The sequence below is a fragment of the Nicotiana tabacum genome, chromosome 18, assembly GCF_000715075.1.
Source record: "Nicotiana tabacum cultivar K326 chromosome 18, ASM71507v2, whole genome shotgun sequence".
NCBI classification, from domain to species: domain Eukaryota; kingdom Viridiplantae; phylum Streptophyta; class Magnoliopsida; order Solanales; family Solanaceae; genus Nicotiana; species Nicotiana tabacum.
In genome coordinates, this window is record NC_134097.1 from 58,087,112 (window position 1) to 58,114,067 (window position 26,956).

Genomic DNA, 26,956 nt, shown 5'->3' on the forward strand with positions numbered 1-26,956 from the left:
AATAAGCAAGTTAAAGCACTCAAGATGCCAAAGTACCCAAACCCATGCAGATTAATAAGCAAGTTAACAGGCAGAACTAGAAGTTGCCCCAGCATATAGACAAAGAGATAATGATTTGCAAACAAATGATTGGCCGTACAAATGCAACTTCACCAGCCTTACTACACGTGCCATCATACTACCAGTTCAAAACAGTTTATCATGATGCATACTTTAAAAAAAAAAAATGTACTCATGACGAAGTTACGAACCATATTTTATGTCGTTCCTTTCTAGTCTAAAACAGAGGACCTGTGCAAGCACATTTTCATTTGAGGAAAGATCAAAGCGACAACCAAAAGAGGGGAGAGTTACCACTTCATTTTGATTCTGTAATGCTTCAACAAGCATCCTCTTGTGGGATGGTTCTACCCTGACATCATAAAAGATATCTGTCAATGGAAGGAAATCAACCACTATAAATGGCAGAAAAAGATAAGCTAGAACCAAGAGTCAATAAATTTATATATATAAATTAAAAATTAAAAAGGGTTCTAACAAGAAGCAAAGGTATTACCTGGATAAAATTGTCATTCGCTGTAATGCCACTGACTTCTGCAATGCCGGAAGTTCTTCAAACTCAGAAGCAGTGTAAGAAAACCCAGTAAAATCTCCCAAGTGATCAAAGGCACCAATTTTTTGGCACAAAGATTCTGCAGTTGTCTAAAATTATGCAGAAATTAAATTGGGTCAAAGCAGATTATTGCAGCTTAAACTATTCAGTATTCACCAGACTCTTCATTTTACCTTGTTATCCCCAGTAACAACGATTACACGTATGCCCGCATTCATACATGAAAGGATGGCATTTCTTACTTCATCCCTTGGTGGATCAAGCATCCCAACCTTTAATTAAGCAAATATTAGAGTAGTATACAACAACAACAACAACAACAACAACCCAGTGAGACCCCACATGTGGGGTCTGCGGAGGGTAGTGTGTACGCAGACCTTACCCCTACTCCGGAGGAGTAGAGAGGTTATTTCCGGTAGACCCTCGGCACAAGAAGGAAAGAGACAATGTATCAGTAGCAGCAAAGGATAACCAGAAAATAGAGAGCAAAGTATTAACACTAAGCATCAACAAAGGCACAATACTACATACGCAAGGGAATAATATGTACATACAGGGCCGCTAAACATACTATAGCCTAACTTTTGACCTTAAAGAAGTATTAAGAACATAACTGAAGCCCCTAGCAGCCTAAAACAAAACATTATCACACTAGCCTCCTATCTCCTAACCTACAACCCTAGTGCTCGACCTCCACAACTTCCTATCAAGAGCCATGTCCTCGGAAATCTGCATCCGCACCATGTCCTGCCTGATCACCTCTCCCCAATATTTCTTAGGCCGCCCTCTATCTCTCCTCATACCCGTCAAGGCCAACCGTTCACACCTCCTCACCGGTGCATCCAGGCTTCTCCTCTTCATGTGCTCGAACCATCTAAGCCTAGCTTCCCGCATCTTGTCTTCTATGGGAGCCACGCCCACCTTCACCCGAATATCGTCATTCCTAATCTTATCTAGCGTACTGTGTCCGCACATCCATCTCAGCATCCTCATCTCTGCAACTTTCATCTTCTGGATATGAGAATTCTTCACTGGCCAGCACTCTGCACCATACAACATGGTCGGCCTAACAACCGTTCGATAGAACTTTCCTTTAAGTTCCGGAGGCACCTTCCTGTCACACAGGACACCAGACGCTAGCCTCCTTTGATCCACCCCACTCCTACACGGTGCGTGACATCCTCGTCAATATCCCCATCCCCCTGTATAATCGACCCCAGGTACTTAAAGCTCCCTTTCTTGGGGATGACTTGTGAGTCCAGCCTCACGTCCACGTCCGCTTCACCCGGCACGCTGCTGAACTTGAAATCCACGTATTCAGTCTTAGTCCTGCTCAACTTGAAACCTTTAGACTCAAGGGTCCGTCTCCAAACCTCCAACCTCTCGTTAACACTGCCTCGCGTCTCATTAATCAGTACTATATCATCAGCGAATAACATACACCATGGCATTTCCCCTTGGATATGGTGTGTCAGTGCATCTATCGTCAGGGCAAATACGAACGGGCTGATCGCAGATCCTTGGTGTAGCCCCATAACAACCGGGAAATGCTCCGAGTCGCCCCCCACTATCCTTAGCCGAGTCTTAGCTCAATCATACATATCCTTAATCACCCTAATATAAGCCGCCGGAACACCTTTCACCTCCAGGCATCTCCAAAGAACTTCCCTAGGTACCTTATCATAAGCTTTCTCTAGGTCAATAAACACCGTGCGCAAATCCCTCCTCCTATCCCTGTACAGTTCCACCAACCTCCGAATAAGATGGATCGCTTCCGTAGTGGAACGACCAGGCATGAACCCAAACTGATTCTCAGAAGCCTCCTCCCTTTCATGGTATGACTCAATAGCTTGATGCCCCTATAGTTGTTACAGTTCTGGATATCGCCTTTGTTCTTGTATAGCGGAATCATCGTACTCCACCTCCATTCCTCTAGCATCTTCTTCATCTTGAAAATAGCATTAAACAGCCCAGCTAGCCACTTCAATCCTGCTCTACCCACATACTTCCAAAATTCTATTGGAATTTCATCTGGCCCTGTCGCTCTGCCCCTGCTCATCTTACGCATAGCCCCGACAACCTCCTCGACTCTAATGCGCCTACAGTAGCTAAAATCTCGGTGACACTCGGAGTGCTCCAATTCCCCTAGCACAATGTCTCCGTCCCCTTCATCATTTAGCAGCTTATGGAAGTACGTCTGTCACCTCCGCTTAATCTGTGCGTCCTCTATTAACATTTGGCCTTCCTCGTCCTTGATGCACCTCACTTGGTCTAGATCCCGAGCCGTCTTCTCTCTCGCCTTGGCCAGCCGGAACAACTTCTTATCTCCGGTTTTTCCCCCAATTCTTCGTATAAGTGAACCAAATGCTACACTCTTCGCTTCCGTGACCGCTAACTTCGCCACCTTCTTAGCTTCCTTATAACTTACTCTGTTCCTCTGCCTCTCTTCCTCATCCGTACTCTCCACTAACCGTCGATACGCCGCTTTCTTTAACTCCACCTTACCCTAGACCTCGGCATTCCACCACCAGTCATCCTTGTGCCCGCCCGAGTAACCCTTCGAGACCCCTAGTACCTCTCGTGCCGCCTTCCTAATACTGTTCGCCATCATCGTCCACATACCGCTAGCTTCCCCACTGCTTCTCCAGGCCCCCATAGCCAATAGCCACCTCCCCAGCTCGTGAGCTTTCTCCTTCGTCAAGGCACCCCACCTAATCCTCGGACTACCCCGAACCACCCTCCTCTTCCTCCTTATCGGGATGCTGACGTCCACCACCAAGAGCCGATGTTGGGTCGCGAGTGACTCACTCGGGATAACCTTGCAATCCTTGCACAACCCTTTATCATAGTTCCTTAGGCGAAGATAATCGATCTGAGTCTTAGCCACCGTACTCTGAAAAGTAACCAAATGCTCCTCTCTCTTCGGGAACATAGAGTTCGCAATCACCAACTCAAAAGCCTTAGCGAAATCCAATAGAGAAGTTCTACCTCCGTTCCTAACCCCAAAGCCACAGCCGCCATGCACCTCGCCATAACTACTGGCAGACGCGCCGATATGCCCGTTGAAATCCCCTCCTATAAATAACTTCTCTGTGGGCGGAATACCACGCACCACTTCATCTAAACCCTCCCAAAACACCTCTTAACCTCTTCATCCAAACCCGCTTGGGGCGCGTAGGCGCTAATGACATTTAGAGTGAGCCCTCCAACCACTAACTTAATAAACATTAGTCTATCACTCACTCGCCTAACCTCAACCACTGACTCTCTAAGATCCTTATCCACCAGAATACCCACTCCGTTCTTACCCTTCGAGCGTCCAGAGTACCACAGTTTAAACCCATCTATATTCCTCACCTTCGATCCTGCCCACTTAGTCTCGTGAACACATGCTATATGATCAATATTAAAATGAGAGCAGCATAAATGTAAATTGGTAAAGTTTTGCCTGGACAAGTAAACTACAACAACAACATGTCCATCAAACATCTGACTTAATCGGATAGTGAGAGGGTAGGAGGCACCACAAAGAAAATTTCTTAAATCATACTACTCCCTCCGTTCCAGTTTATGTGAACCTATTTCCTTTCTGGTTCGTTCCAAAAAGAATGACCCATTTCTAAATTTGGAAACAATTTAGCTTAAACTTTCAATTCTACACTTAATGAGAAACTTTTATAACCACACAAATACTCTGGACCCTTTTTGACTTGTTTAGGACTATAAATTCAAAAAGTCTCCATTTTTTTTAAATTATGTTCCCAATCAAACAGGTTCACATAAATTGGAACGGAAGGAGTATGATTTATAGTAGGAACATGGATGCACAGTTGGAAAAAGGCTCTTTGGATGCAAATCTACTACATCAATGTTTCAGCAGCTAAATGTCACCAAAATAAATAAATAAACACTATGCCTCTATCCCAGATGAGTCGGGTTCAACTTTTGAATCAATTACATCCAGTCCCTTGGCTAGCCAACACATCACGCGATGCACTCTTACCATTAGACCATAGCTGGTCTAGCCCTGGAGGTCTGAATACTGTCTATTTTATTAATGCCAACTTGTGATATATAAGAATTTAGCCGATACTAATTTTGAATGACAGAATATTCATAGTAGGACAAAAGGGAACATAACAGTAGTGACATTGTATACACAAATAAGAGTAAGCTCCCTAATCTCTTTCTGTATCTAGAGGAGCTATTCCTTCAAAGGAACTTGTTGCGTTGAACAAATTAAAGTAAGACAACCTAATTGAAAAAAGACTCCTTCATTGTCAATCTATACTATTAATTTCAAGGCATTTGTATCAGGCAATACCTAAGAAGCACACGTCCAAATGAACCTCTTCCGTCCCATATCCACACATGTATTTCAACCTTAACCGAAACATAAGATCTTTACTAGAAAAACCATTTATAAACAACTCCAGGGCTATGATCTTAAAGGTACCTTTGAGGCGCACTTAAACCTTGAACTTATATGTAGCACAGAGTAAGCAATTTAACTCACATAGGTGGTGCTTTAATGTAAACAACGAGGTACTAAGACATGCACTTCAACACCCACGTGTTCTTGACTTTTAATTCAAGGGAAAAAGGCGAAAAGTTGGTTAAATCTTGCGTGAAAGCACGGGAGAAAAATATATTATTGATATCTTCTATTAAGTGTTTTACAATAGCCCTATTTATAACTATAAACTACACATATTCTACTCGTATTCCATGCAGCACAGAGTAAGCAATTTAACTCACATAGGTGGTGCTTTAATGTAAGCATCGAGGTACTAAGCCATGCACTTCAATACCCACGTGTTCTTGACTTTTAATTCAAGGGAAAATACAGAGTCTGGTGTAGAGCCTATGCAGTGTAATAAAAGGCGAAAAGTTGGTTAAATCTTGAGTGAAAGCACGGGAGAAAAATATATTATTGATATCCTCTATTAAGTATTTTACAATAGCCCTATTTATAACTATACATATTCTACTCTTATTCCATGTGGGATTAGGGATATCTACATAACTATCTAACCCTATCTAACACTCCTCCTTAAGCCGGTGCATACAAATCATATGTACCTAACTTGTTACATATGTTACTAATACGAGGACTAGTAAGGGACTTGGTGAAAATATCTGCAAGCTGATCATTTGACATCACAAATTTTGTAGCAATATCTCCTGAGAATATCTTTTCTCTGACGAAGTGACGGCCAACCTCAATGTGTTTAGTTCTCTCATGGAATACCGAATTTGATGCAATATGAAGGGCAGCTTGATTATCACACAAGTTTCATCTTGCTGATTTCACCAAATTTCAGATCCTTGAGCAAATGTTTGATCCAAACTAGCTCACACGTTGCCACAGCCGTTGCTCGATATTCTGCTTCTGCACTAGACCGAGCAACCACATTCTGTTTCTTGCTCTTTCAAGACACCAATTACCTCGTACTAAAACACAATATCCAAACGTAGAACGTCTATCAAAAGGTGATCCTGCCCAGTCAGCATCTGAATATCCAATAATTTGCTCATGGCCTCAATCTTCAAACATTAATCTTTTGTTTGCCTAGAGCTGATTTTATATATCGAAGAATGCAAACAATTGCATCCCAATAACTATCACAAGGAGAATCCATAATTGACTCACTACACTCACATGAAAAGCAATGTCAAGTTTAGTCACTGTGCGGTAATTTAATTTACCAACTAGCCGGATATATCTTGCAGGATCGCTAAGCGGCTCCCCTGGTCCTGGCAAAATTTTAGAATTCGGATCCATGGGAGTGTCAACAGGTCTCCAGCCTGTCATTCTTGTCTCCTCAAGAATGTCCAAGGTATACTTCTGTTATAAGATCACAATACCTGAGCTAGACTAAGCAACCTCAATACCCAGAAAATACTTTAATCCGCCCAGATCCTTAGTCTGAAAGTGTTGAAAGAGATGTTGCTTCAACTTAGTAATACCATCCTAATCATTGTCGGAATAACATCAACATAAACCACCAGATAAATACAGATATTTGAAGCAGAATACCGATAAAACACAAAGTGATTAGTTTCATTACGAGTCATGCCAAACTCCTGAATAATTGTGCTAAACTTACCAAACCAGGCTCGAGGAGACTGCTTTAGACCATAGAGTGGCAAAACCGACATACAAAGCCACTAGACTCCCCCACAAAAACAAAACCAGGTGGTTGCTCCATATAAACCTCATCCTCAAGGTCACTATGAAGAAAAGCATTCTTAATGTCCAATTGATAGAGAAGCCAATGGCGAACAGCACCCATGTATAGAAAAATACAGATTGATGCTATTTTAGCCATGGGAGAGAAATTATCACTATAATCGAGCCCAAATATCTGAGTATTCCCTTTGGCAACAAGACGAGCCTTAAGTCGATCAACCTGGCCATCTGGACCAACTTTGACTGCATACACCCAATGATAACCAACAGTCGATTTACCCGAAGGAAGAGGAACAAGCTCCCAAGTACCATTCATATATAAAGCAGACATCTCGTCAATCATCGCATGTAGAGGTAGGGGTGGAAACGAAGGACAAAGATGATGCAAATGCATAATGGGGTAATGACAGACGATGGTAATTTAAACCGACATTATGGGGATTAGGATTAAGTGTGGGTCGTATACCTTTCCGTAGTGCAATCGGTTGACTAAGAGTAGACAAGTCCGCAGTATTAGCAAGGTCAGGTGCATGACGTGAATCAGTTGGGCCTGTTGATGGGCGCGGACGACGATGATAAGTCAGGAGTGGTGGAGCGGTAGAAGGTTGAGTTGAACTAGGTGGTGAGCTTGGAGTTATAGGTGGTGGAGCTAGAATTGGAAATGTAGGTGGTGAAGCTGCAGTTGTAGAGGAAGATGAATGGGAGATAGTGATTGAATCTCCAAAAGATGGAACTAGTAGCACCTCAGAAATATCTAAGTGATTATCTGAACCTGTTAAGTATGATTGGGTTTCAAAGAAGGTGACATCAGCAAACATAAGGTACCGCTGGAGGTCAGGTGAATAGCATCTATATCCCTTTTTGCGTTCTCGAGTAACTCAAAAATATGCATTTAAGAGCACAGGGAGCTAACTTATCTTTTCCTGGAGAAAGGTTATAAACAAAACACGTGCTCCCAAAGACACGGGGTGTAAGAAAGAACAAAGGTAAGTGGGGAAACAAGATAGAGAATGGAACTTGATTCTGGATAGCTGAGGATGACATACGATTAATTAGATAGCAAGATGTAACAACTGCATCCCCAAAAAACGCAACGGAACATGAGATTGTAAGAGTAGGGTACGAGCAGTTTCAATAAAATATTTATTCTTTCTTACAGCTACCCCATTTTATTGAGATGTATACGGACAAGATGTTTGATGAATAATCCCACGAGAGTTCATAAACTGCTGAAATGGGGAAGACAAATACTCTAGGGCACTATCACTATGAAATGTGCAGATAGAAACCGCAAATTGATTTTGAATTTCAGCGTGAAAGGTCTGGAAAATAGAAAATAACTCAAATCGATTTTTCATCAAAAATATCCAAGTGCACCTAGGAATAATCATCAATGACATTGACAAGTAGCGGAATCCCAAGGTAGAACCGACCCGACTAGGACCCCAAACATCTGAATAGACTAAAGTGAAAGGTGACACTGCTCGATTATCAGGACGCAGAGAGAAATGGGAGAGAGTATGCTTACCGAACTGACATGACTCACACTCTAGAGTGGACAAGTGAGATACACCAGGCACCATTTTCTGAAGTTTTGACAAACTCAAATGTCCCAACTGTTTATGTAATAAATCGGGTGAATCAGTAACATGAGAAGTTGTTGAAGGAAGACAAGATGTGAGTCCATGTGATTTTTCAAGGATAAGGTAATAAAGTCCATTTGATTCATGCCCGGTACCAAGGATCCGCCCAATACTGCGTTCCTATGTAAAAACAAGGTCATCAAGAAACAAATCATAGCATTTAGGTGATTTGGCTAAGTGACTAACGACTATAAGATTAAAAAGACTACTGGAAACATAAAGAACTGAATCTAAAGGCAAGGAGAAGTGGACTTGCTTGACCTATTACAGTTGTCATGGTTTGAGACCCGTTGGCAATTGTAACTGTTGGAAGAGATTGAGAACATGAAATAGTAGTGAAACGAGATTTGATACCAGAAATGTGAACAGATGCACCTGAATCAATCACCCTAGACTCAGAGGACGAAGAATGGGAGACACAAGTCACGTTATTACCTATTTGAACAGCAGAAGCTATCTCAGAAGAAGTTTGCTTACATGTTTTGTACTGAAGGAACTCAATATAATCCGGTAAAGAAACCATTTAAAGTATCGGTTCCCATTTTGTTTCGACCAAAATTCTAACAACCTCCGTGAGCCCTAGCTGACTCCCAAAGTATAAGAGAAACTACTGTCCACTTTTCACTGTTCATTGGACTGTTCACCGGAAAACACTGTGGCTCACCGAAAAATAAAAAATTCGTCGGAATCTGGTGTAACCTTGATGGGTAGGCTCGGAAAAGCCTTGCGAACAATCTGTCCTGAAAGTCGGCCAAACAATGGCCGGAAATAGGCTCACGCGCCGGCGCGTGGGACAGACGTGCCACCCGAAACTTGTCTCTGACAAGCGCATGGAGGAGGCTTTGCTGGAGATTTTTTCTGGGGTTTGTCGCCTGTCTTAGGAACCTTGTGGTAGTGTTGGATTTTGCACAACACCAAGGAAAAAAGATTTTGTTGCGGACAGCCTCTTAGGTCGCCGGAAAATTGCACGGCGACGAGGTCTTTCTTCCCAGAAATCGCTGGAATGTACAGCGATAAGTTTCTCACTAATTCTCTAATACCATGTGAGAAAGCACGGGAGAAAAATATATTATTGATTTTTCTATTAAGTGTTTTACAATAGCCCTATTTATAACTATACACAACACCTATTCTACTCTTATTCCATGTGGGACTAGGGTTATTTACATAACTATCTAACAAATCTATTGGCGTTTTAAATGTGCAAAATAGAGCGTGACTTTAATGAAGAAAGGCGCAAATGAAGAAAGTGATAAAAAAATCTGCGTATACAACTTTTGGGATAAAGTGGTATGTCCCTTTCACAATCTATTAAGTGATAGGTGAGCAGATAGAGATAGAAGAAGTTAAAATTTTCACTCGCTTAGGCTAGATCATAGTTAAAATCTAAAATTCTTTTAAACAAACTGGTAGTGCAATAAAAGAGAACCTATCCAGACCATATGAAATAATTTCGCAGTGAAATAAATCATTTGTAGCCAAATAGGGTAAATGAGATATAATTTTAAGAGCAAGGTCTTTATCCCACATAAATATAAGAAATGGAAAACTTCTCTTTCAGTATGTTTGTATGAAAATACAGACTGTGTTAGAATGTCAGAGAAATTTCAGAACATCTCTGCCAGAGAAATTCCATAGAGATTCTCATTATTTAGAAGAATTCAGAGCAGTGTCCTTAAGTTCAGATTGGATAGTTTAAAATCTTAGCATTTCATGAACTTAAACCTCTGATAGAAGAAACTTTCGCCATGTATTAGAAAGAATGGGTGCAAAAAGATCATTATCAGTGGCAGTTACAGGCATTAATAACTGCTAAAAAGGTATTCCATGTACATATATATGTGTGTATATACATATATCAATCAACAACGCCTCTACACCAAATTATTTGGAGTCAACTATTTCAATCCTATGCATCCGTTCCACTCTACTCAGATCCATCTCATTCCGATACTAAATACTTTGTCTTTAAAGGAAGTACTCCATAATTCACACAAAAATTAGTAAACAAATCAAGAAGTTGTAAGACTGACATAAAGAAGAGAGAGCATACCAACCCAATAAATGTAAGGTCATTTTCGTCATCAAAGGAGAGTGATTGTTGACCCATAGGCATTCTTTTCAAGGCTAGTGCTAAGCATCTAAGAGTTTCTTTTCCTGCAAAACTGGAGGGAAAAACAATATGCATCACCTGTATAACCTTATATATGAACAAATGCACCAGATTTTCAAATAGTTACGAGAACCCGTTAATTCATAGAAGATAATAAGTTAGAAAGATGAACAGCCATGCATCTAGAGGAACTGCCAGATAACTCTGAGATAACTACCATATTCATGTTTAGTACACTAGCAAGAGTGGGAAAAATCCCCAATAATCATAGCAACGGCAATACTCGGGCGTAACGGAGCCTCCTGAACCTGCTTAAGAAGTAATTCTCCCACTCAAGAATGAGAAGATTTCAATGCAACAGCAGCTAAATTCTGCTAGAGCTCATACTGAGCGACTGAACTCTCGAAACAAAAACATTCCTTAATCAAAGAAATATATAGGAAAGGTTATTCAATGTCTCATACAAGTAGTAATCACTACTTACGGAATCTTGGAACTCTTGTAAAATGTTCTCAAAAAACTTAACCAATGCCTTAACCATTAGCAGAGGCCATTAAGACTCGAAATGGTCTGTCTATCAGTAGGTTCCCTAGTACAATCTTTTGGATAATGGTGGTATTCGGGCCAACTTACGTGCACCTCACTAGCCCACTAGGCATAGAGTACTTCCTAGCAGCACACATACCCGATAACTTTATCTGCCAAGACTTAAGTAGATGGAGAGATTTCACCGGTATTGCCTCTGGTGGGACAATAACCTTGGTGCCTTGGTACAATTTCACATAGGAAAAAAAAATTGGAGTAGAGAATATCAACATTCCACTCCCAAAAAGACCTATGAAAGATTCTAAGCGAAGCAAACAAAGAATAACAATTAGAATACATATGCCCTTTCATCTTAGATCTATGTCTGATATAATAATTTTCTCACACGGCGCACCACATTATGCGAACATTTAGCCCCTGAATAACATCATATATCCCATCCTCATTAGATTCAAGCTTTAACACTTGCAGAGAAGTAACGGAGGGTCAAATACTACAAATAATCATATCCCCTTGAGGATGACAAATATGTTTCTGTCATTTCTCACAAAGGAGAGAATTCCATGATGAAGATGCAGTTTATTCGCTTTTTTCCCTAAAATCTAGAGATACCTTTATCAGTATCCATATCCTTTTGTTAGGTTATGGAGTTCACTCAGGGAAGATTGAGATAGAGATACTCATCTTACTACTAACGGTCTGTAAAGAAAGTATTGAAATAGCAAAAAAAAAAAAAAAAAAAAAAAAATTATGATCTGCAAAGAAAGTCTTATTTGCAGATCTACAAAGAAAGTCTTATTTGCATTGTCCTGACAAATGAGACTCAAAGTTATGAAGAACACCAGGGGATAATCATAATTATACCATCTCTCAATTTCGAATGAAATGATTGCTATCAAAATGATTTTTTTTTCCAAAACAGTTATCCCTTTTTGTTCATTTTATTATTCTGCATAGTGCACGATAGAGTATGTGCACATGTTGGAAAGGGTTGATTCTAAAGTGTTACTCTTCCATTAACTCAGCTTCTTTTTGAAATATCTCAACTAGAGGCTGTTAAATCCTTGAACTTCCCCTCAAGAAGCATCACAGATATTTCATAGGTACATAGCCATTTTTAGATCTGCAAATCCGTGAATGTTTGCACTATGCCTTTAGAATAGAAATTGTCTAACAATAAGAGAGACCAAGCATAAAGGATAATAGAAAGAGCGGACAATAAAATAATGAGTAATAAATGCTAGCATATTACCACCGAAGGACATTATTAAATGATGAATTGGTGAAATGTGCAATTTTTATATTGGCTCATTGGCTGCAGACTGAATTAAGTCAACAAAGCCAAAACATAAATCAATTGTCCTTTGATAATTGAAGTAGGTGCTAAGTATCAGACTTGAACATATATATATGCATAGACACCAAATTAAGGCCACAATCCCAGCACATTAAGGCCACAATCCCAGCACAGCATAAAATCCACACTTATATCCTCCACAAATGTCATTCCTACTTCAGATAAGTTGAATTCAGAGCTTTCTATCTGAACTATCCGGATCAAAATATCCCACTCACACAAGTACCAAGCTTGCAGAAAAAATACAACCATCAAAGAAAGCGAATAGGCCTAACCTATTAAATTTTACTTCCAACTGAGCTCTAATATGTGCAGAAAGAGGGACTGTAGAACCATCATCATTGCACAGTATATTGTTACATCTTGAAAGTATGCTTTCTGGAGCTCCTTTTGAGAACATTATCTCCATCTGCTTTCGGCTACAAAGCACACTCATCATTTTGCGATCACGTGAAAATTCCAGTACAGAAACCTGCAAGATATGGAATAAGTAAAGACGAATGTCACAACAAGCATAGCACCAAATTTGGTGTTCTGATTATTTTTCATAAATGATAATCATACAAGTAAACAAATTAATAAAGCAGCTTGATTTCCAGGAGAAGGAAAATTAAAGGTGTTGATTCTAAATACAACAACAACAACAACAACAACAAACCCAGTATAATCTCACGAGTGGAGTCTAGGGAGGGTAGTGTGTACGCACACCTTACCCCTACCTTGAGGGCAGAGAGGTTGTTTCCGATAGACCCCCGGTTCAAGGAAAGAAAAAGAGAGCAGTAACAACAAGCAATACCAACAGCAAGATAATAAGAAAACAAGCAGTAACCATAACAAGATAATAAGAGAACAAGTTCTGACTTATTCATATAACAGTGCCTTGTATTTCTTGCTTGGCAGAATTATGCTCTAGACCGAATTAACTAATCGAAAAAACAAATTCGCGCAGTTCAAGACCTTTCACGTTTTGCAACCAAAAATTGAGGACTACTAGGGATTTGTAGAACTTGCAATAACCACTTTTTCTCAATAGATAGTCCGGACTACTAGGGATTTGTAGAACTTGCAACAACCACTTTTTCTCAATAGATGGTCCAGCTCTACGCTGGAACCCCCACGTCGCAAAAGCTTGGTGCACCCAGCTGCTGTTTTAAGATTGTATTACCTGTAACAAACTTTTACACTGAATTCATCTTAGCTTTTTGCCTTCATTCAAAATTTTAAAGGCAGTTGCAAACAAGAGGGAACAGTTGATGCATGATGTCTTTAACGAATGTGACGATCGAAATGGTGAAAACCATTATATTTACCGTATTTTCCATGATAAAACTATTGCATAAATTTCACGGTCTTGTACGCATTTGATAATAGGGAGTTACTATCATCTCAGCTTTTAGTAAGATCCAATAGGGGAACACATTTGGAACACTTATGAAAGAAACATGATTTTAAATGTGTTCGGCAACTTGAATCACGCTCCCATTTGGATATCTCAGATATGATTTATTTCCAAGTTTAAGCACAAGCAATTCAGTTTGAAAATCCATGAGAATGTGAATATTATCAAAGTAAAAAGATAAATAAATTAGCACACCTCACCTTTTTAAATTGGCTTTCCCAATAGCGATTACAATAAGATGCCCGTTCATGCTTGCTTAGCATATTTAAAGCAGACGGCATTGTATCAAAACCAGGAAGACCAATCTGACAAAAATTGAAGAGAAGAAGCACAGAATTACATCTGATTATCAGTCAAAATTCAATTTATGCGCATGCAAAATGTACATATCTTAAACAAATACTTCCTACATCCCTTTTTATTTGACCTGTGGGAACTAAAATGTTAATTTAACTTATTATATAAGTAATAGTGAAAGGAAACAATAAAATAATGGTTGTACAGATAGATTGATAGAAAATCATCAAATCATTTAAAATTTGAATTATTAAATAAATTATAGATCTTGAAAAATGTAAAGTTGTATAAACTAATGTTATCAGTTAAATGATGTCAAACATTTGGGACTTCTACAAAATAGAAAGAAATGTTATATAAATTAGAGGGTTAGGAAGTAATAAAGAAACTACAGAAGCTAAAGTCAAGGCTAACTTTTTCTGCCAGCAAACGAAGGGCAACTTCAGTTGATTCACCAATCTTCTCGTAAATCCTCTTATCTGGGTTGTATTGTATAATAGACTCATTGCAAAGAGCTGAGCACATTGCTATATGAAGAAGACAAGGAAGTTGTGCCGGAATCTCTAGCTGCACATAGGAACACCAAAACAAACGAACTATTAAATGAAGATACTAAGGAGAATAGAAGCAAGTAGCAAGCAAATAATCTATATATAATTAAAAGGAATGAAGTCTAGCCTATAGGAGAAAGACACATAGTAGTTTTAGGAAAAAATTAGTTAATTTAGTTAATAATTAGTTACTCATTTTGAATTTGAAATAAAAATAATTAAATATCTATATATTTTTAAGGAAACTATTATAAAAAATGAGGAAAAATATATAATAAATAACTTCAGCGTAAAGATATATAAAAGGATAAGACTAACTTATTTTTTGAGATGAGAAAGTTTTTGAATAGTAATAATACATATGGTCTTGCTATATTTATACCTATATCTATATCTATAACTATATATTATTAAAAAGAAGGAAGTCTAGCCTAGGATTATGACAAGTGGCAGTATAGGAGAAAGACATATAGTAGTTTTAGAACAAAATTAGTTAGTTTAATTAATAATTAGTTACTCACAGTGAATTAGAACAAAAATTAAATATCTATATATTTTTTAGGAAACTATTATAAAAATGAGGAAAAATATATAAATAAATAACTTAAGTGCTAAGATATATAAAAGGATAAGACAGATTTATTTTTTGAAATGAGAAAGTTTTTGAATAATAAATCATATGGTCTTGTTATATGTATAAGATCACGTACCTAAAAATATTATAATAGATAAAACTCCAAAAAATAAATAAAAAATATAAAGATATAATTTAAATTCTTATGTAGTAATTTTAATTAAAAAATTAAACTTCCATATTAAATACAAACAGGGAGGGGAATTTAATTTAATTTCTTATTGAAAATAACATAAAAATAATAATTATTACAATTATTAATAATTATTGAAATATAACATATAATAAAAGAATTTCTCTGATTAACCTTTGAAACAATTCAACATCATCCATTTAAAAGAATAACACAATAATATCCGTATAATAAATAAACACAAAAATAATAAAAGGGTTATCTTTTTATAATTGTGATGAATTCAAAATTATAATTTAGTAAAAAATATTATATATTTAAATTTTGAGTAAAAAACAAAATGAGAACGATAATGAAATATTATAGTAGAAAATAATGTACGAAAATTGGGGGATAAAAGATAATCTTATGATATTCATACTTTGAATTAATTAAAAATAAAAAATAAGTAAATAACAATCAAGAAGATTATCTTTATTCCCCTCTTTGTGGGAAAATATATACAAATAATAATATATATGGGAAATATAAAATATCAGACTTATTATTAAAATTATGATGAGAAAAGTCGTACATATAATAATAACTAAAATCATAATAAACAAATAGTCATAAAGGAAGAATACTTTAAAAAAAAAGAACGAAAGAATATCAAGATATATTAATTAAATTTCTCATGTAGGAAATTTTACTTAATAAATAGAACTCATAATTTCATAATGAAAAATACAAAAATATAAAGATACTATTAGGACATTTACACCTAAGATAAGTATATTATATATAAAACACAAAATAATACTCCCTTCGTTTCAATTTATGTGAACCTATTTAACTGGGTACGGAGTTTAAGAAAAAAGAGAAGACTTCTAAACTTATGGTGCAAAATGAGGCACATATATTCTGTGTGGCTATAAATCATTGCACAAAGGTAAATTGTTTCCAAATATGAAAAGGGGTCATTCTTTTTGGCACGAATTAATAAGGAAATATGTTCACATAAATTGCAACGGAGGCAGTAATTATTAAAATATTGATAGACTTTTACAAAAATAACAAAAGGCTTATCTCTTTATACCTTTGATGAATTAAAAATCATAATTTAGTAAAAAATATTATATTATTTAAATTTTAAGTAAAATACAAAATGAGAAAACAAATCAAATATTACAGTAGAAAATAATGTATGAAAAGAGGGCGATAAAGATAATATTATGATATTTATACTTTCAATTAGTTGAAAAATAAATGATAAATAAATAATCCCCAAGAAAATTATTGATAAATTCAGAGAATTGAAGAATTTTGAACAGTACTAACCACTTTCTAATTTAACAAAGAATAAATAAGGAACAAAATTATTTGGTTACTATATGATGTGTTCCTTTTATTTTATATAGATTTTGTTATATTTCTGCACACTATATTAAAAAATAAAATAACAACTAATATTTTTTTTTAAAATATGATATTATCATAATTTTATAAGCTTAATACTGTGTCAAATTATCCACGCATTGCACGGGTTCTAACACTAGTTGTTTTCTGTAAAGTATAAGGGTGTTTACTTTCTACTAATAGCATATATACAGGCTGAACAAGAAGCCGCCCACTTCACAGGTTTTGTACATGCAAAAGAATTTGCCAATAAGTGCTGGAGAATCATCTAGTCATCAGACATGAGAAAAATGGCATTTCAATTCACAGAATCCCAGAAAGTGGAGCAAACTCATCATAGAGGGTCCTTGGACCAATAAAATTAGGTTATCGCATACCACTATGAATTAGCTGTCCTGTACCTTTCTTATTTCAACAAAGAAAACACAGGACTAGTCAGATGCCAACATCGGTGAACTAGATTCTTGGGATTAACTTAGGTCCAAGGTCCATTTACTTGACATGGTATCAAAACCGAACACATTCCTAATGTTGAACTACCCTATACTCACCCAAGTAATGCTACTCCATGCTCCAGATGTCCAGCTCTAAGCATCCAACAGATGTTAGAATCTCACATAGATTAAGTGTATAGGTTGTAGTTTCCTTATATCATCTTGCACAATCATCACATCTTAATCTTGATTTTGGGATTGAGCTAACTCCATTTTCTTTACCAGACTCATTCTTAGAGGAGCTGAAAGGATAGGAAAAGTATTTAGCAGGGACAAATGACAAGCTTGAGGGGGCTTTTGAAAATTCTTAATGTAAAAGGTCAATTTAACAACTTCGGAAGGTAGCACAGGGCCAACACTGCCTTTCAGAGACTATCCTATTTCTCTTGCTCATTGCATAAATTCAAATGACATCAGGAAATCATATTTGGTAAGTTTTCTGATTTTTCTTTTTTTCCTTTTTTTTTTTTTGGCTTTGCAAAGCCTTCACTTAAGATGATAAGCATTCAAGAGATAATTGTCTAAGATTTACATCACAATCACGGAGAATTCAGTTTCACCGGGTCCATGTCCTACACTGCTAACACATGAGTGGCATTGCTTGCAGTCAACAAAAGAAGCATATGTAGTGCAAGGAAAACCTGGGCTCCCAAGCTGTCAAATATAAAACCTTCTGGTGCATAAGTTGTGCCACTGATGACGTATTCAGAGGCCACTGGACCATTATTTACTGAATGAAGCACACAGATCTGAACAGAAAAAATATATCAAAAATTCTTTAGCAAGTGAATACTATTTGTCAAAGAACTTACAGACTAATGAACAAACTTCAATACTGTAGGTACCAGAAAATGATAGACTTAAAAAAGAATATTGTGCTCTTCAAATCTAGAGTTCACAATTTACATGTGCTAATGATTGTTTAAAACATTGGCAGAATATCTGCATTACTATCCATTTCGGTCCTCCAAGCCTATTTCTTTCGAATATTTAACAATTTAGATTATCTCTTCCTTTTCAACTGCCTTTGAAAAGATTAGGAAGACTCCTAGCGAAAGTTGGACCTAACATAAGCTTACCAGCATGACTAAGTCTTATTCCTAACTAGTTAGTATCACCGATATGGATCTTTTATTTCTGCTGCATTCTATTTTTCGCAAAGTTTGCATGTATTCCAGGAGATTGTAGCCCTTTCAAGGAAACCTCCGATAAGATTTTAGGTCTACCTCATTCCTCTTTAATATCTTCAATTATCATGCTTTCATACGTATGGATCATTGCATGCCGGGCTCTATGGAATTTGGAAAACATGTCTCAACCATCTCAAGTGACATTCTCTCAACTTATCATCTACTGTGCTACTTGTACCTAATGTCAATAGTGTAATCATTTCTAATATCGCCAGATCTAGTATAATCTCACATCCATCTTAACACTCACATTTCTACGACACTCATCTTACGTATATTTGACTTTCGAGGCCCATCGCTCAATCTTATATAACATTCCTGCTCTTATTACGGTTCTACAAAACTTGCCTTTTAACTTTGACTGATGGACTACTATCGCACAACTCTTCGATAAACTCTCTATTTCAACCATCTAACTTAGTTCTATGTGTTACATCTTCATTTATCGTACCATTCTCAAGGAACATCAAGCCTAGATATCTGAATTGTCTGTATTTAAGCACCACAACCCCATCTAATCTATTCTGTCTTACTGTTACTTATCCTAGCACCCTCACCCCCCCCCCCCCTTTTCAAAACCTTTGCTGTAAGAAAAGCCATTTGGGAAGAACGGGAAAGAGGGAAGATTAAAAAGGGACAAATACAGTATATAATTTAGAACATACCTTTGACACAGACATCATATTTGTTGTGAGAGTACCAGTCTTGTCGCTGCAGATTACTGTGGTGCAGCCCAATGTTTCCACGGATGGCAAGGATCTCACAATAGCATTTAAACGAGCCATTCGCTTTGTCCCAAGGGCCAAACACCTGCCAAAAATAGATAAACATGCATAGTAACTTTTATTTCTTTTCTATTGGGAGGGAGGTGGATTGGAGGAGACTGAAAAAAAAGAGCATAAAGTAGGGGTAAAAAGCAAAAAGTATCTTCGAGCAACAGACTAAAACAATAAAAGATTATAGTGCTGAGCATGTCGGGAGTCTTTTACATCATGGTGGAAGATAACTCTTGCTTAAAATATATTTTTTCTCCAATTTTGATGACCATTGCCACAGGGGAAAGTGAAATTAGAGAAAGAATTCAGGGGAGACTATTAGGCGTTTGGATAGGCCTGATTTGAAAACTTACTCAAGGAAAAATAGAGCAGAAGAAGCCATCATGCAATCTACCGAAGCTGAACCTTCTTCTACTGGTGAGTTATCCACATTTCCTAATGAGTTAGATGAACCTATTGTTCATAGCAAAGGGGTCAAATCTTGCACCACCAAACACCCTTTATCTAATTTGTCTCATATAGTTCTCTGTCTCACTCCTATAGAGCATTTGCCTTGTCTATTACTTCTGTATCTATTCCTCATAATTGGAGGGAAGCTTTTGCAAATCCTAAATGAAAGCAAACTATGATTGAAGAAATGAAGGCCTTGTTAAAAAATGAGACTTGGGAACTTGTCACTTCACCACCAGACAAGAAGTTGATTGGCTGCAAATGGTCTTCACTGTGAAGCACAAAGCTGATGACTCGATTCAAAGATTCAAAGCAAGATTGGTGGTTAAGGGATACACTCAGACTTATGGAGTGGATTATCAAGAGGCATTTGCCCTTAGTGTTGTCTTATGCAGCTAATCTTGATTGGGACTTGCAACAGTTTGATGCGAAGAATGCATTTCTTCATGGAGACTTAAAAGAAGAGGTGTATATGAAGATTCCTCCTGGATTTGATACTGCACAAAGTCAAGAAAAGGTATGCAAGTTGAAGAAAGCCTAGTACGGACTGAAGCAATCCCCAGAGCTTGGTTTGACAGATTCTGTAAAGCAATGATCTCCTTTGGTTACCAACAAAGCAATGTTGATCACACCCTCTTCATAAGACATCATACAGGTAAACTAACTCTTCTCATAGTTTATGTTGATGACATAGTAATGACAGGAGATGACAAAGAGGATATGGCCCGATTGAAGAAGTTGTTGGCACATGAATTTGAGATCAAGGATCTAGGAAAATTACATTACTTCTTGGGAATTGAGATTGCTAGATCAAAAAGAGGAATCTTTATTTCTCGGAGGAAGTATATTCTGAATATCTCGAAAAAAACTAGTATGACAGGTTGCAGACCCGCAGAATCGCCCGTTGAAAGCAATCACAAGTTACAAAGCGGAGTTGGAGAATCAGTTGATAAAGAAAGATATCAGAGGTTTGTTGGAAGACTCATTTATCTCTCCCACACTAGACCAGACATAGCCTATTCAGTTAGCCTGGAGAATCAGTTCATGCATGATCCCCGAGATCCTCATATGCAAGTTACCTTTCACATTTTGCGGTATCTAAAATCTGCTCCAGGAAAAGATCTACTTTTCTCCAAACATGATCACCTCCAAATACAAGCCTTTACAGACGCATATTGGGCTGATCTCTGGATGACAGAAGATCTACATCCAATTAGTGTACGCTCGTAGGAGGAAACGTAGTAATTTGGAGAAGCAAAAAGTAAATGTAGTTGCTAGATCAAGTGCGAAGGCAGAATATAGAAAGATGGGATGGGAGAGGTGGGTTAGGGGAGAGAAGGGGGAGGGGGTTGGAGTTAGATGTGAGGGTAGGTGGAGCTTTTGGAAAATGTTTTCCTAACTTTTTATAGGGAAGTCATTTTCCTCCAATTTCAGGAAAATGTGATATCTAGAAAAATACTTTCCAAACTATTTTGTGCAACCAAACAGTGAAAATGGGATTTTCCCGAAAATATTTTCCGTCATACCAAACACACCCTTAGTGTATAAATACATTTTCTTAGGGATATAAGATATACACAAAAATACAAGAAGTCTTTTCTTCTTCTCAAAAATCTATAGGCTAACTACTAATATTACCGGTATGACACACACTTGATTACCTACTAACCTTCTATCCTAATTCTAGACCTCCACACCTTCCTATCAAGGGTCATATCCTCAGTGAGTTGCACCAACGCCAAGTCCTGCCTTATTACCTCTCCCCAGTACTTCTTTGGCCTACCTCTACCCCTCTCCAGACCAACCGAGGCCAACCTCTCACACCTTTTTAATGGGGCATTTGTGCTTCTCCTCTTCACATGACCAAACCACCTAAAGCGTCGTTTCCCGCATCTTGTCCTCCACCGAGGCTACTCCTACCCTCTCCAGAGTATCTTCATTTCTAATCTTATCGATCCTGGAATGTCCGCACATCCATCTCAACATCCTCATTTCCACTACTTTTATCTTCTAGACATAGAGTTCTTGACAAGCCAACACTTTGCTCCGTACAACATGATAGGTCTGACAACCACTCTGTAAAACTTACCCTTAAGTTTAGGTAGACATTCCTATCACATAAAACGTCGGATGCAAGTCTCCATTTCATCCACCCTGCTCCAATACGATGAGTAACATCCTCATCAATCACCCAATTTCCTTGGATAATAGACCCAAGGTACTTAAAACTAACTCTCTTAGGGATGATTTGTGTATCAAGCCTCACGTCCACGCCTGCACCATCAGTTTCGTCACTGAACTTGCACTCCAAGTACTCAGTCTTGGTCCTACTCAACTTGAAACATTTAGACTCCAACGTTTGTGTCCAAACCTCCAGTCCTACTCAACTACTTAATATATTATCTTGAAATTAAAAAAGAAAATATTCTAATAGATAAATACTCTCTTCAGTGCATGCATTACGAGGTTCGAGATAGCCACAACAAAAAAATACACTAGCACATAAAAAGTCTTCAACCAGAGAAACTCAGATAGGAAGTGAAGCATGATTAGGTGAATTAAACAAAAAGGCCTCGATATAATAGAAAAATTAAGAAAACAAAAAGTTCTCCTAAAGAAAACCGCAACAAGAGCAAAAACTATTTTCTTCCGTAAACTCTTATTTAAACCACTTCCAATTTATCACATAAAGGGACATTATCATCTTCCAGTAATCATCACAGAAAGAAATATGTCGGGGTACTCTGATTTTTCTTATCATGCTTAAGAAACTAGCTCGTAGTATTACTTTTAGTTTTCAAAATAAAAACATCAATACCCAGTGTTGAAGTGTTGAAGGAACAAACAGAAGATTTGGTAACAAACTCAATAATAAAAGAACAAAAAGTATTCCTTTTCATTTAATTTTTCAGTACTCGGTTATTTTTAACATTTATATGTTAGTTAACCTTCTAACTAAATTGATAAATTACTGTTTTTCATCTTCTACTACTATCATGGGCAATGCATAAGTGTCCAAAGTTATTAGAAAAAGAGGACGGAGATGAGAAAATATTGCAGCCTTTCTCCATCAGCAATGTACCTAACCAAAAGTCAGTGTTACCGTTTACTGTCCTTTTTATCTAAAATGGTGCTGCCCTACGTGTTGGAAAGATGAAACACCTTATTAGCACATAACATGTTTTAAAGAAACAACTTTCTGGATACATATCAGAATGAACAGAGAACTTAAACCAAGAGAAAAATGGCTATATGTAATACGCAAAGCACTTACGCAACAGATAAACAGAGAAACAGTGAACAACCAAGAATTATCTTTGAAGCCGATAACAAGAAATACACAGTTCAATAGACAAAATTCATTTTGTTGGCATGCTGATCACATGATAAATCTTAAGCCATGACGCTCGTAAAAAGTTCTTCAAGGTTTCTTCTCTGCCCATGGTCTATGTGATCTCACACTTTTTGTTGAAACCCATAAGGGGGAATGACATTTACATTTGGCTCCAATGGAAACATTTTGGGGGAATATTTTTTTTGGCTGGGGGGGAAGAATTAAGGATAATGACATTCAAGCAAGTATCCCAACTGAAAAATACACAGATATTTTACATAAAACTTTTCCAGACACCAACTTAGGAATTCAAAGAACATGGTTTCACATACTCACGTTGTAACAACAGCAGGAAGCCCTTCAGGGATTGCTGCAACAGCCAGGGCAACTGCAATCTAAACAGGGAAGACAGAAATACTCGTTGTCAGTTATACGGTAAAAAACCAAATCAGTCCATGTAAGAAGCCAAGGACAAAAAAGGACTTAATGGAAAATGGGTAACAAATATAAGATGCCCATTATATCAAACAAACAAATAAGTCCATGAAAGTATCACTCATAATGAAAATAATTGTTCAAACTCACGAATCATGTAATCTAAGCATCATCTGCTACTTTAAAGTTTCCTATGAATTGGTTGACCAGATCCTGTATGGGTCCCACACTCACACCCATGTCCTGTCGACACGGGTGCGGCACCGATAGTGAAGAGTGCGAGCAACTTAGTGTACAATAACTAATAGAGACAAAATCAGTCAGGTACAAAAACTAATACTGAAACAAACCAGTCATGTCGAAAAACCTCTGTACTAATAAATAAGGAGGGTAAGATCTACTATCCAACTCATAAAGCTTTATTGTAGCAGTACTTTAACATTAAAATAGCCACTTGTGAACTTACAATATTTAGGCACAAACTGATTAGAAATGCTATTGATGAGAATCCTATACCTTAAAGTAATGTATTGCACCTCGCAAGAAGCCACCATGGGCAGCATCACTAAAATGCCCAATGTTTACCACCCAAACTAGTACACATATACCTGCAATGATCTAAAATAACAAAAGCATAGCTTCAGTAACATATCAAAGATTAATGAAAAATGTGGATAAACAAATAAGTTTCTAGGAGCTATTGTAGGTTCTACTTCATTGCTCAATCACTCTTCTTCCTGTTATAATATTTTCCCTTCCTTCATCCCTTTTCCTCCTTTAGCTAAGAGGGTAGGGCATATGTTCAAAATGTAGGTTTGATCCTGATTAATTTGTAACATAGCAGTATGACTGTTGAGAATGTTTGGTTAAAATTTGTGTATATTAATTAGAATCAATCAGGGAATATTTGTTTAAACATCCACTAGCTTAGGAGAATTATCACGCAACATTCTGTCTCCCGTGTATGTTTCACTTTTCACATGGTATTAGAGCAAGGTTAGGAAATAGTCGCTGCACAACCTCCGGAAGAAAGAAAAATGGGCGTCGTGCAATTGTCCGGTGATCATTATTGTTGCTTTAGTTATTCTCTAATTTCGAGGGTGTTGTGCATAAGGCAATAAACCAGCGCCACCACCAGGTCATGCATCGTCCAGCAAGCAACAGCCAGTAATCCCGTCGGAAAAGGAACTCTCACTTGGTCTCGCACACCAATCAGAGAAGGAATTTTCCAGCGAAATCTATTTACGCGCCAGTTATTTTCCAGGGAATTTTCCATCTTCCAGGCAATGATTCTGCAGTTTTTGCTACACTATGGAGTTTCTGCATAATCTGGATTTTGTTTGTTTAAATCCAACTCAAATCTGAACAATTTTCTCATGATAATCCAACTAGCAGAACTACATTTTCTGGTGGCACAGTGACTTTGTATCCAATTTCATCACTTCTCCGACATACTGGAGGAAGACTTTTCATTCCTAATCCAGTCTAGGGAACATCAAATTGTCTTGGCAATAAGATATTCCTGAACCTTCTTCTGAAGTAATTTTTTTATGAACATTTGTTCAATTATGTTAATAACAACAAACCCAGTATAATCCCACCATTGGGTCTGGGGAGGACAGTGTGTACGCAGACCTTACCCCTATTTGGTGAAGGTAGAGAGGTTGTTTCCGATAAATCCTCGGCTCAGCAAAGGTGAAAAAAGGAAGAGAAAAAAAGAAGAATTTTTTTCTGAGGTAATCTTTTTATCAACATTTGTTCAATTATGTTAATAACAAACCCAGTATAATCCCACAAGTGGAGGTCTGGGGAGGGCAGTTTGTATGCAAACCTTACCCCTACATAAGATAATTGGAGGAGGAACAACAACAATAAAATAAGATAACTGAAGCGAAAGAAACAACAGAAAGTAATAGAGATTTAAGAATATGAAAATGCAAGAGTGCTACTAATACTATTAGTAAGGGAAGGGGAAACTCTCGGCTACCTACTAACCTTCAACCCTAATTCTCAACCTCTACGTCCTCTATAGAAGGTCTCGTCCTCAATAAGCTGAAATAGCGTCATGTCCTGCCTAATCACCTCTTCCCGGTACTTCTTAGGCTTACCTCTAGCTCTTCCTAAGAGTATCTGTGCTTCTCCTCCTCACGTGTCTGAACCATTTCAGCCTCGACTCCTGCATTTTATCCTCAACGGGGGCCACTCGCACTTTGTCCGGAATAACTTCATTCCTAATCTTATCTCTCCTGGTATGCATACACATCCATCTCAGCATTCTCATTTCTGCTAATTTCATCTTCTGAACACGGGAGTTCTTGACTGGCCAACACTCAGCCCCATACAGCATAATTGGTCTAACCACCACTCTGTAGAACTGACCCTTTAGTCATGGTGGCACATTCTTATCACATAAAACACCGGATGCGAGCCTCCATTTCATCCACTCCGCTCCAATAAGATGTGTGATATCCTTGTCAATCTCCCTGATAACTTGGATTATAGACCTGAGATGCTTGAAACCTCTTTTGGGGAAGACTTGAGTATCAAGCTTCATATCCACATCCGCTTCATGAGTCCTGTCACTGATTCTTGCATCCCAAGTATTCTATTTTGGTCCTGCTCAGTTCAATAATGTTAACAAGAATTGAAAACCACGGCTACAGGGATTCTGGTGATTTGAACTCTAACAAGGTTCCTTTATGGGAATACACTGAGTTTCTTAAGTACAAGGAAGCACGTAAACAAACATCTTCAGAAATCACATCTGTTGTCCAAACCGGTAAACTTGTACCTTAACTTTCTCAATCTTCCATTATTGGGACCTTTTTTATGAAGTAAAAGAATTTTATAGATGGCATCGAGAAGATGCAAGAAGTACATAAGAGGGAGAGCACATGATAAAAGAGTCAGCTATGAAACAAAAAAGCTCTAAGCAAGAGCTAAAGAGCTGACAAAATCCGAAAGGTTAGGACAAAATTTACATAGAGCTAAATTATACCAACTATACACCCATATGAGACATTATTGGACCTTGGATCTAAGTTGCTCGGACACGGGTGCTGGTATCCGACACGGGTGCAGATCTAGAGGTCGGATCCTGTGAGATGTAAATTCTAAGATTCGGGGATACAGATCCTAGTACGAATACAGGTGCGAGGAGTCGGCTAAAAATAATTCAAAAATATAAAGATATCTCTAAATTATGAGAAATTTTGTGAATACTTATGTATAGCTTGTAAAGTGTGGATTTCTTTTCTATTCTCAAGTTGTAGATACGTAAAGGATTGATTTCCTAGATAAGGTATGCTATTTTCTTCCAATTTACCGTACTTTTGGTTCTAATTACGGGAATCAATTGTATCTCGTCTTGAATTTTCCATCCGTCGTGGTCAAAGTACTC

The 26,956-nt window shown here is 37.6% G+C and overlaps 1 protein-coding gene across 3 annotated transcripts in view; it reads right to left on the reverse strand.

Moving 5' to 3' along the window:
- LOC107799945 (calcium-transporting ATPase 3, endoplasmic reticulum-type) overlaps nucleotides 1–26,956 on the reverse strand; it is a 74,195-nt gene that overhangs the window by 24,929 nt on the left and 22,310 nt on the right. For all 3 annotated transcript variants that reach the window (XM_075236884.1, XM_075236885.1, XM_075236886.1), the window contains 11 exons: nucleotides 24,073–24,174; nucleotides 23,458–23,516; nucleotides 19,227–19,371; nucleotides 18,013–18,120; nucleotides 14,576–14,728; nucleotides 14,065–14,169; nucleotides 12,741–12,937; nucleotides 10,503–10,614; nucleotides 787–885; nucleotides 557–702; nucleotides 355–412 (listed from right to left, as the gene is read on the reverse strand). In XM_075236884.1, the coding sequence (XP_075092985.1) occupies nucleotides 355–412; nucleotides 557–702; nucleotides 787–885; nucleotides 10,503–10,614; nucleotides 12,741–12,937; nucleotides 14,065–14,169; nucleotides 14,576–14,728; nucleotides 18,013–18,120; nucleotides 19,227–19,371; nucleotides 23,458–23,516; nucleotides 24,073–24,174 (1,284 nt within the window). The remainder of the gene's footprint in view (nucleotides 1–354; nucleotides 413–556; nucleotides 703–786; nucleotides 886–10,502; nucleotides 10,615–12,740; nucleotides 12,938–14,064; nucleotides 14,170–14,575; nucleotides 14,729–18,012; nucleotides 18,121–19,226; nucleotides 19,372–23,457; nucleotides 23,517–24,072; nucleotides 24,175–26,956) is intronic.